Raw genomic sequence first — 12,444 nt, 5'->3', positions numbered from 1 at the left:
ATGGACAAACTAAATGTATCTGTTTCCTGTGGTCAAAATCACACAGAGAAAAAGAAGTGAGGAAAGAAACTCTTGTCCTGCTCTTCTGTGGGAAATATGTCTGCTTACTATGATCCACTGTGCGGTGCAATTTCCTGGAACACACATAGCAAGCTCGGTTAAAAGTCCCTTGATATTTTCTTTCACATATAGAGAGATTATTGTCACAAAGTTCTTTTAGGTAAAGGGGTTCTTTTCCATAGATCATCATAACTCTATCTGTATCAGACTTTTTTTTTCTTTTCTGGGAAACTAAAAAAATCTATAATTCTTCATGGGAAAAGAAAAAAGATGCATTTATAATAATATGAGGTAATAGCTAAATAGTGCTTATAGTCAACCTTTAAGAGATATTATTATTATCACTATTTTAGAGGTGATACACAGAGAACCTAGGTGATGTGCATAAGGTTATGCAGCTGTGTCAGACTAGGGTACAAAGGCAGTCTCCTTCAGCGTTGTACTTTTAAACACAGGCATATTACCTTTTGATTTTATGTTTCTGATTTTAATATATGATACTTTGTCGGTCTATTTTTAAAATATTTTAATCATAGAATAATTATGTAACAGACACAAACATTTAAAAGCAGTTATAGTGATATAGAACTTAGTAAGGTAAAAATTCTGAAAAATGCAAGTGTTAGAGGTTGAGTCTAATCCCAGCATCACAGGCAGATGTATTCTGACTAGCTTGTAGGCTATGTGTTACCATCCATCAGACAAGCGTTTTCCCTGGGTGTGATCTTTCTCCTCTGTGTGAGATAATGCATGTCATAATAGCATTGCATAATGCATAAAGATTTTATAAATATGAACTGATTCATTCAGTGTTTAAAATGGTGATATCAACATATGGCAGCAAGAAGAGGAAATAATTCTTTGTTTCCTTTTAATTTCTCTGTGATATAAAGAACTAGTAGTATTCCCAATATAATTTTTGAAAATATTAATATTCTAGGTGATACATACTGAGTTCTGATGCTTGATTATAAGGCAAATGCAGCATTACTCATGATTGTTCTATTTTATAATTGGCATTTCAGACATTTTAAATAAAAAGTGTACTTTCCCATCTTAACTTTGCAGCACCTTGTGTTTGGGATCAAGTCATTCATCGCGTACCTGATTCCGGATGTACCAAAGAACCTTTATGACCGAATACGACGGGAGAAGTACTTAGTCCAAGAAATGATGTATGAGGCTGAGCTAGAGCATTTGCAACAACAACGGAGAAAAAGTGGTCATCCTGTTCACCATGAATGGCCTTAGTAGCTATTTGGTGCCCAGTAGGGGCAATACCATTAGCGAGAATGATAGCGACTTCAAAGTCTAGGTTGGATCTAGTAGGAAAGCATTCCTGGCAAACTGTATGTATAATATTCTACCTGGAAATGCATCACAGACATCTCTTGGATTTAGAATATCCAAGCTTCTGGGGAAAAGAAAAAGATGACTCATGATTTTAAAAAAATGATTAGGTTGACACTGTAGCAAACCAGGATCTAATTCTCAGAAAAAGACTCAGGGAGTTGTGTGTTTGGAAACCTCCACCTTCTTTCTGTTCGCTGTAACTTAATAGGAAGGGTGATGGTAAGGTTTCTAGAGACAGATTTCCATGTAAATGTTCACAAGCCAGGCATGACTTAAAGTATCGTGTGGAGTTTACTCACATACTCATCTGACTTTGGAATCTTAGGCTGAGTTGAGATACTCTAAAGAAATTACTTAAATGAATTATTGCCTTTGCTGCCAGAAATCCATGCCCTTTCAGCTTACAGGTTCATAAGAGTTTCCCTTGTCTCTTGCTGATATTATGAATCTGTGCCAAAGGGAATTTATGCTGCTCTACATTGACTATGCAGTTGAAGAGTTGCACATCAGCTTTAGTTGTCAAACCAAAAATCTGAGATTCTAAAAAGAATACCATTCATTGAAATAACATTCTATTGCACTCTATTCAAATCTGTTGTATCACTGGCAGAACCAGTTGTACTGGATTTTTTTTTTTACTGAATGTCAATAGAGCCACATACTTACAAAATATGAGTGTTTATTCTCATATCATTTAGAACACAAGTAATTCTTCTGTTACCAGGGAAGGTTGCTTTATAGTATATTTAATTTTTTCCTTGCTGATTTATTACATAGACCCTCACAGAATAATTTGAAAGGCTGTAAATATTTTGGTTTTCCTTGTACCTTTGCACCTTGACAATGTGTTATTTAGGTTACAGTTTATGCAGCTCTGAGACCAGGTGCACCACACAGCACACACCATTGTGACTTGTTTATTCAGGAAAACAGAAGTCAGATGCTTGGCAATTCTTAAGCTTTTCCAACAACGTGCACTCGTGCTCATGAGCTAATGAAAACAATGCATGAATATAAATTTGTAAAAAAAAAAATGACATCTTTTTGAGTTTCACTTTCTTTTCATTACTGAAGGAAGATTTCTGTGACTATTGCTTTGATAGATTGATTTGCTTTATTTTTGAAAACTCTCTAGAAACAAAGGCAAATTAATTGGGGAAGATTTGCTTTGTTGTGGAGTTGCTATTTCAGAGTCAACACTGTATCTGTGAGTGTGACTGTTCACAGATGGATGTGGTGGGAAGAATGGGATGTTGAACTACAGAACGTTTGGTGAAGGCATAAGCTATGGGGGCAGGAGGAGAAGAGAAGAGAAGAGTTGGGTTAAGGAAATGTGTGGTAGAATTCAAGACACTTTTCCTTGCAAAACAGTCAAAGCTAATCTCAGTCTCTCCCTCAACCCCCATCCCAAGAATAAGGTGAGGAATAACACATATTCACACATTTATACATAGATATGATTATTATTTGTCCAATTAATTTTTGTCCAATTAAACAAGTCACAGTTATTTCCAAAATTCATAAAGACCAAATTAAACCCAGTGGAAATAAAGCTACTTTGTACATATGCTAGCTTTTCTCTAGTAAGAAAATGATGAAGTTTCTCTTAGTGGGGAACTATTTTTATAATTCTAACACTGAAAAAAAAGTGACTTGTTAGTCTTTCCTTCTAGGGAAAAACTGATATAGTCGTTGATTGGTTGGTTGGTTGGTTTTGACAAAAATATTCACTTTATTGCTTGTCTTCTGAATCCGAGCAAGAGAATGACCTCAGATTCTAATCATCCCTCACATACCCTTTCCACATGGGACTCTTCCATTTAGATTCCAGAGAAGTTCTGTTTCTTCTGCCTGGTTATCATAGCAACTAACTACACCAAGGAGTTTTAAATTCTTTCATTTGCATAACATCTGCATTTCTTCTTCTTTCTTAGTTAAGTGTATACACATACATGCCTGAGAATAAATACTCTTTATGCCAGTCAGGTTCATAACCTGGATTTATGTCTTTTCCAAAATAGGGAGACAAGACGAAGACATTTGCCTTATGATAGAGCGAAAAAATTAATGACAGCCATGCCCTTGAGAATTCTTCTCTTTCTGAGTTATTTTTACATAACCACCATCAAGGTTTAAAATCATATTGATTGTGTAGAGAGAAAAACATAAAAATAAGAAGGTATTTTTAATAAAAACTATAATTTATTGCTCTAGAAAATGTCTTCTCTGATATTCTTGCAAATGATGGAAAATTAGAAAACAATGAAAAAAGTATCAGAAATTTTCCTTCTGTGAAACAAAGAAGTAGAAATTAGCTATGCTTTCAATGTGGTTGACAACAAAATATTGACAGCCCTTCACAGTCTGTTAGCGTTTAGAGCACTCTGCTTCAGCTGCAAGAAATGTTTTTTATGATGGTTTTCATATGAATATAAATTATTTCTGAAAGATTTATAGAGCACACACTCTTCTCAGGAATTCTGTATTACATGAATGCTGCTTATATTTTTTCATATTCTACAGTGTTGTCTTTTCAAGCAAATCAATATATATACATATGTGCATGTCATCAACCTTGACAAGTTGTTCAAAGTTGAAGTGCTTTCACAGTCTAGTGCGTGGAAAATTGCTTGAGACTGTAATGGAAATAGATTGTAATTGTCTGAGTCTGCGCATGCACTTTTAGGTAAAATGCTGCCGAGTGACTGCATGAGGTACCACTTCCAAATGCAGCCCTTTCTTCCCGAACAACTCTGAGCACAATCTATTGTAGAATGGAATGAAAGGAACCTTTTTCACTCAATAAATTATCATGTGATACTTTTTTCTTATAATTTGCGTGTTAAATTTAATCCTGCTTGATTTTTAAATAATTAAGTTGGGATTTGTTGAGTGTGGATGGGGAGAGGGGATTGCTCATTCTTTAGTTCTATGTAGGGCCAGTAGCTGTGGCCACCAAAGCTGCCTGACCCATGCAGGTTCGCATTTAATCCAGACAGATCGTAGAGAAACAACAGAGCTGAGAACTGGTGGACCATTTTCCTTTATTCCTGCTCGCAACTAGCTGGCAAGAAAATACGCACAGTGGGAAAACACTTCCCTTTCCATTCAGGGATCCCAAAGCCACTGACTTTCTCTGGTTTTTGCTAGAATCAAAGGCCTCACTCAGTCCCCTCTGCATGCCTCCACTTTGGCTGCCTCCTCTCCTCCACATGGCCTCTCTGCCCCTGCTACAACATGGTCTCCTCCCTTCTCTACAAGAACGTGGTCTCCCCCCACACCATGGCCTCCTAGCTCCTCCTTTTAAAACTTTTCTGCATGAAAGCCCTCCCCCAACACACATTAGCATAACCGAGCCCCTTCTGAAGCAAGAAGGTAATTAGCTGTATCACGTGAGAGCATTATCATGTGTGCAAAAGTCATCTTTAACAATAAGAGTAAGAAAAACCAGAAAATACAGATTTTACAACTCATTTGCCCAACACTCTTCAAGACAAGAATGCCCTGTTCTGCCAGACTTTTATCCATTCTTAAAAAGTTTTGACTATGTTTTCTGATAAATTCATGATCATCACCAAGGCATTTGTACATGGACGTGTAGTGGAGGATTATATTAAACCTAATGCTGCTTTGTGCTAGAAACAGATGGAAGAGGAAGTTTACTTAGTTCTTCTGAGGATAAAAATGCTTATTTTTCACACTTGGGCTAGCTCTACTAATTATCACAAAAATCTTTTAGGACAAGAATTATAGCACAGATATAGTTCATGCGGAGGAAGGAGGGCATGTAAGGGCACCATAGCCAACTTTCAACAACAGGCTACCAAATTGACCATATTTTTCTTTACTTGATGGTCAAAATTGAAAATCCAGATTGCCTAATGAGTTGCTTATCTGATATGATTAACCTGCTAATCTGGGTCAGATAGATAGTGTGTATATATACACTCACACATTTCTAGGCATATTTTTTGGTGTATAAATCCAGTGGACACTTATTCTCTGTGAGATAAGCCCAATTCTGGTGTAGTATGGTCATGAGGTGTTTCTGCTCCGTTACCTCTTACATCACAGAATTATCAAAGGCTTTGGAAGTAATTGTAAGTTATAACCAGGAGATTAGTTAACATTTTATTTTCGGTAATCTCAGTAGCTTAGAAAATAACCTTAGGGATGGCCTGAAAAACGCTGCTTCTGATGGGAGGGTGAGCATTTCCCTACATGCATTTCCCTACATGCAAAATGAAATATGCCAACAATACATAGTCCAAAGGGAAGATTGAATGGGCTTTCACTTGAATGGTTGACCTTCCTAGGTTCCTGCTAGCTAGGATTTATGTATTTTTAATGCTGATAAATTAGCATCAATTGAACTTGCTACCTGGATTCATCTGAAAAAAACCACCCTTGTGACCACATTCAATGGTTTTCTTTCTAAAAAATACAAGTATTATAGTCATTGCATCCTAGCCACATCCACATTATAAGGTATCTTCATCAGAAAAGTAAAATGAAATCAGACAGGTTGTTAAGGAAAAAGCTCGTATTTAGGACCAAATCCAATTTCCTGTGCCATCAAAATCTACTCTCAAGAAAGTCTTGAGTACACTAGATAGCCAGCTATGTGAAGGCTGCTTTATACCTGTCCCTAGGGAGGAAGAGGGTGAGATTTTCAGCATATATCTATATTGACTTCTTCAGAATATTTATTTCCATTGCAGTTCTCATTCTCTCTGTAGAAAAAGCAGTGTCTCTGCTCTTTGTTTTTCAAACAACAAAACGTTCCTAAATTACTAGTTGAGAAAAAAAAAAGTTTAATGAGACTATTGGATAATCCCCACCGACACAGTTGTCATGTGGATGGCTCACCCCAGGTGGTATCCAAGCTGCCTCAAAACCTCTATAATTATTTTGTCAATGTCCATGCCACTTGCCACCAGGTGAGCTCTTTAAGCCTAATTTTTTATCTTTTCTAACATGTGGTATGAGCAACATTTCCCGCTGATGTTGACACTGTATGTTTTTGATGATATTTTTAAGTGAGAAGAGAGAGTCTGAATGGTCAGAAAAAAATTATAGCAAAAATAATTATAGAAGCAATGTTTTGGACATGGTGGAGGAGACATAGGGACTTTCCTACCCCCCCCCCCAAAAAAAAAGTTTTTCTGACTTGCAGATTCTATTCTACTACCTGCTGTGCACACACCCCATCTTCTGACTGAAAACAACTGCAGTTTAATTTGAATTTTTAACATTCAAAGAAATAGAATTTTTAATTCATTCCTTATCTATTTTAAGATTTACAAAGCTAAATATAGTAATCTCAGATTTTAGTGAAAAACTCCAGCTAAAAAAATAAATGTGTCAATTTTTAAGGTTGAAGATAAAAATATACTAAAAAATGTAAGCAATTCTTTCTAAGACGTTTGGCGATTGGCCTCAATTTTATACTTTTCAAGTAGAAAAGAGATATTAGTCTTGTATTTGAAGAGGAGATATGGGAAATTCCAGATGAGACACTGAATTTCTCCATTTTTATTCTTAATAGGAGAAATTATATTGCAACAATGTATTTAGCCAGATGATTATAAATATTGATTTATAGATAGATAGATGATAGATTAGATACAAATATATATTTATATTATTGTTAATTATTAAACATCCCTTCTAACTCATAAAAAATTTGAAAGCCAATTGAAGGGAACTTTGATCTTTTGAAATAAACTCAAACAATGTTTAAGCTGGTGTCTTCGGGTCAGCATTCTTTTTTTTTTTTTTTTTTTTTTTTAATTTTTATTTTATTTATTCATTTTAGAGAGGAGAGAGGAGAGAGAGAGACGGAAAGAGAGAGAGGAGAGAGAGACAGGGGGGAGGAGCTGGAAGCATCAACTCCCATATGTGCCTTGACCAGGCAAGCCCAGGATTTCGAACCGGCTACCTCAGCATTTCCAGGTCGACACTTTATCCACTGCGCCACCACAGGTCAGGCAGCATTCTTGAAAATAGTAAACACTAAAGGTACATACACCTTAATAACGTCAATTCCAAATCAGTCAATGCTATTGCCTAATTGCTCAGTTCTCGACACTTTATGTTTGACTATATTTTACTGTAACAAAGAAGCAATTTAGGAATTGCTCATGTATTTTCTTACATGGCAGTTACAGTAGGACCTTAAGTCAATAAACTATGCAAAATTATTCTTAGCTTTTTAATGTGTCAAAGCAGATTCTGTAATTAGCAATTAATTGAATGTTCTGAAGATCTGTGTACATATTTGCTTTAATGTTTAAAACACAAAACAAAATAGTTACATTGTTTTTTCTGGAAATTCCTGAAGACAAAAGATTAAGATAACCTATTAAGTCATAGAATTCTCTGGATGGTAACATCTATTTATATGCTTGTCTGTGTGCACACATGCTTGTCCTAAGCCCTGGTTAGCCCCTATATTACAGACACCTTCAAAACATTAAAAAGAATTCACATTATATTATATATAAAATGGAAAACCTTATTTTTACATGTTTACTTGGTCACTTAATCTATTCATTTATTATAAAATATTTTACAGTAGATAACTATTTTGCATCTTACTCCTAATCCTGTAGAGAATATTTAGCCCAGATCATTTGAATGCTCTCCTGAACTTACTTTTAAAAGAAATAATTAAAATAATTTTAAGCTTAATTATATATTTATCTTCATTCTACTAGTATCATTCCTAAAAGTAGCTACTTGTACAAATACAGCATCAAATTTAGAAGTATTCCAGTACTCTATGAAAAAGTTACATAAAATTTGGGAAATATGAAAATATCTGACATTTCCTATTGGTACACAGAAATATCATTATCAACTAACATTTTCTATTATGGGGCAGAATTATTTTTCTAATTTGTCATAAGAGAATAATGAGAGAGCCACGGATACAGTGACACCCCAAGTAAGGACCATGTTGTGATTCAGTAGCCAAATGTTTATAAGCTTAACTGTGTCATCTGAAGATAGCTGATACTTCAAATACAAAAAGTGAAGTATTAAAAAAGTGTCTTTGTTATTCACATGGGTGTTTGCAAATCTAGATTAATTTGGTCAAGAGATTAGAATGAAGGAGGAAATAATAGAATTAACTTGGCCCTGGCCAGTGGCTTCCTCTCCCACAGCTAGTGGCTCAATTGGTTCGAGCATGGTCCCAGGTGCTGAGAAAAGCTTGGTTGGTCCTAGTGTCAGCTTCAGGAGCTAAAAATAGCTTGGTACTCAAGCATTGGTCCCAGGTGGGGTTGCCAGGTAGATAGCCATTGGGGCACATGCAGGACTCTGTCTCACTATCTCTCCTCCTCTCACTAAAAAATAAATATATGAATAAAATAATAATAATAATAGCATTAACTCTTTTCAATAATTAGAAATAATAAAACCTATTAAATGATTTACTATCAATTATAGGTTACACTTGACTGTTTAAAATTTTCTATCATTTTAATAGATGTCATTGGTAATATCAATAACAAATTATGTTGTTTGAAAATAGATTGTACTTCCAGGTTAGCAATGGTGGATAAAGAGGTTAACTCTACAGTAACCCTAACTGCCTTGCAATATTGAGATAGAGTGCATGAGATTTTTAAATAGACTAATGTATATATATAGAAAGCTAAAATTTTTGTAATGTTTTAAAACAATTGATTTCTAAGATAACAATTAAAAGGAGACTATTCTATTTTTCCTATTTATCAATCTGATCTTTGTAACACTATGTAAGTTTGTCATACCAGAAAATATTTCATAATATTCTCTTTGAATGAAATACTCTTTGCAAGCCCCTTTGTGGTTTATATTTCTTCTGCTTTATAATGAAATAGTTTAACCGCATACAATTTGCAAAATAGTAAAATTTATATTCAAAAAGTATTATTTAAAGTGATCAAAGGAAACAGCCTCCCCCCTTCTACTGTTGTTTAGAGAATCACAGTTGCTGTTCATGGTGCACTGAGTCATAAACTTGGGGTGAGATGCTCTCTACTTACTGATGTTTACTTTACAAATAGAATACTTAACAAGCCATAGATATTAATATTGCATTTTTATAGTAATAAACTTTTCTATCTTTATAACAGTATTTTTTTTTAAAAGAATGAAGGACTCTACCCAAAAACATATTTTCATTTAAACTCAACAGTAACAAAGCTACTGTTTGGAAATTTATGGCATTACTTTAAATTTATACCTTATGGTTATGTTTGTCTTGTTCTTTTTTATTCTCAAACTACCTCACTCATACATGTACTAAGTCAGTATCTTAAAAATCCTAAAGAGAAACGGTGAACCAATTTAACTTAAAATGAACTCTGTAACAGAGGGCATTTTCTTCCTTTGTTCATATACTGCCAATTAGCAAGTACAGAATGTTTCATAGACTGCCAATTAGCAAGTACAGAATGTTTCATTCTGTACAGCTACTCCATTTAATTTACTTCTCTAAATCTTCACCACAACACTATTAAGGAGGGACAATTTTTGGTCTTCTTAAATTGTGAATAAACTAAAGTTCAAAAAGCCTGTCCAAGCTTTCTAAGATCGTTTGTGTCAGAACTTAAGTCTGAAGTTCAGCTGTTTGACCATGATGCCTCACTTGAATCAATAAGCTGTACCTTTCTCTCCAAATGGTGACAAAGAGAACGTCAGTCATCAAAATAGAACTGGGCACCTGAAACCTGTATAATTATATTAACTAGTGTCACCCTAATAAACTCAATAACAATTTTAAAAAATAGATTCATTCAGAATGAGTGAAAGAGCCATTAAGGTCATTCCATTCCATTTCACAAATCCATATTTGTGATTATGTTTAGAACCTAGAGCCTGACGTCAATTTGATGTACCTTAGGCCTTCCTAGGGATGTATCACTCAAAGCTCATTTATTGAGAATAAACCTAGTCATTCTGTGACCAAAAAAAAAAAAAAGCCCCAACAAATTCACAAATTTAACCCATGCCCATGGCTTGAATTAAACTTGGCATTTGACCTTCACACAACTCTGAGTTGACATTCCTAGGGGTGAGGATAGGGGAGGGGCACTAGGACTAACTAGCCACATCTATTGATTTTTATTTCTTGCTCCCTTTTGCTTTGCTCCACAACAAATGTGGATCCCTTCCACTCTGGAAGATAATTCTTCTGTGGGTCCCTATCTCTCCCCACCTGACACCTTAGATTTTTAAATATTTGTTCAAATTAGGAAGAATGGGTGGAACAGCTATACTAATATATAAATAATAATACTGTCTTCTATTTGTAAATCAGTTTAGTTTTTGATAAGACTCCAGGTAAAAGAATCTTTGACTGAATAAAAGGATCCTAAAATAATTTCTGAAAAAGTACTAACCTAGTAATGACCAAAAAAACCTGAAATAGCTGTAGGACAATTTGTGAACAAAACTTGTAAATTTGTGAGTGAAATGAATGATTACATGATACATTTTGTTTTTGTACAATTCCAAGTATAAGTTCAAAATCTTTAATTATATTTCAAATATATATGCCAATGAGGGTTAGTCCAAATTTCAACATTTACCTAATTTTTCTAAGTTATAATTCATAGGCGTGTCCTAGCTACTGAGTCATTTGGAAAATAATTGCAATCCTCAATTTTCAAATCTTTAGATCAATACTTTCATTAGCTTGCTGGACCTCAAAATGTTTCTAGAAATTATGTTTCTTCTCATTTTCAGATATTTTCCCCAACATACTCTTTTTTCCTCCTTACTTTTTCCAGATTTATTTTTATCATCTCTTTTATAAATTAATGCCCAATTCTCCCTTTCTCTTCTCCTTTGAGAGTGAAGGAAGAGAAGACAAGCATTGAGCTGCGGTTCATAAATGCCAGTCTTTGCTTTTTCATTCTTATATTGATTTCCCCCTTCTTTCTAGCATCTCTTCCGAATAATAAATACTGGTTATATCATTTTCCCTATCTCATACTTCTTTTACAGTTTCCTTCTCCCGGGTAATATTTCAACAGCATGCTTTTGGGAGTCCTTATCCTTGCTTACTTGGGCCATTTCTTCTCATTTTGGTGACATACTCTTTCTAGGTCTCTTGATTTTACCTGGCCACAAAAATAAATACCTGATACTTGCCCTAAGAAACCTGACATTGAGGCATCGATGTGTTTCCTACTGTCTCTCCTTTGATCCAACGCTTGTGGCCCTGGTCTCTTTTTATCTTTTTAAGATGTTATTTTCTTGCTTCTTGTAAAAACTCAGTGCATCTCTATTTGTTAACTCATATTTTGATTTGTAGTCCCCTTTTACTCCTGAGCTTTATAAATTATTTCCTAGAGTTCAGCTATTAAGATCTTTAGTTCTATTACTTTAGCCTGATGGAACACATCAGGGAACTCTATGAGCTGAATGAACTGAATATAAATCCTATGGACAAGTGATTTCACATCAAAGAAATGCCTGTGGCTAGCAAAATCTCTTGTGGGCTGTGACACTGTTTGCAAAGTCTTTTTACACAATGCTGTCCAATCAGCCTTCTATATGACATTTTTTTCTTCTTTTACTCTGGGGGTAAAGACTTCACACTTCTTGAGCACAGAGTTAATTTTTCATTGTAAAGTGATACAGAAAAAAAAAAAAAAAGGAAAAAGAAATACCACACCGAATGCCCAAAGGGAGAAGGGTATTTAGTTATCATTTCTTTTGCTAACCAGGCATTCCAGTCTCTCCTTCTGTGTTTAGCACAGTTACTCCTAAGGCTTGGTCAGGACAGTTCTAGCAGCAGGATGACTGGAGAGGACTTAGAGATGTGTGTGCCACAGGGCGTGTTAAGGGCAGCTGCGTGTTCCACCGGAAGCAGCAGGATGGTGGAGGATGTGAAAAGTGTCCACGTGGGGTGCCTGCCATTCCCTGGTTTTATCAGCAGAGATGGAGAAGCATCTACTATACATATCCTTTTCCTCATTTTGCCTGCAAATTCCAAGATATGTGATGGGTAAAAAACTAGCAAAACAAACAAAC

At 35.0% G+C, this 12,444-nt stretch overlaps 1 protein-coding gene across 1 annotated transcript in view; it reads left to right on the top strand.

Annotated features, from left to right (window-relative positions):
* The window catches only part of ANO3 (anoctamin 3), a 242,626-nt gene extending 238,424 nt beyond the window's left edge, over positions 1-4,202 (top strand). Inside the window, exon 27 of the mRNA XM_066364170.1 lies at positions 1,129-4,202. Within this exon, the coding sequence (XP_066220267.1) occupies positions 1,129-1,311 (183 nt within the window). The 3' untranslated portion in view covers positions 1,312-4,202. The remainder of the gene's footprint in view (positions 1-1,128) is intronic.
* Positions 4,203-12,444: the final 8,242 nt, after the last annotated feature.

The sequence above is a fragment of the Saccopteryx leptura genome, chromosome 1, assembly GCF_036850995.1.
Source record: "Saccopteryx leptura isolate mSacLep1 chromosome 1, mSacLep1_pri_phased_curated, whole genome shotgun sequence".
Lineage (NCBI taxonomy): Eukaryota > Metazoa > Chordata > Mammalia > Chiroptera > Emballonuridae > Saccopteryx > Saccopteryx leptura.
Note: the sequence above shows the minus strand (reverse complement) of the source record. Positions and strands in the feature narration are given on the sequence as shown.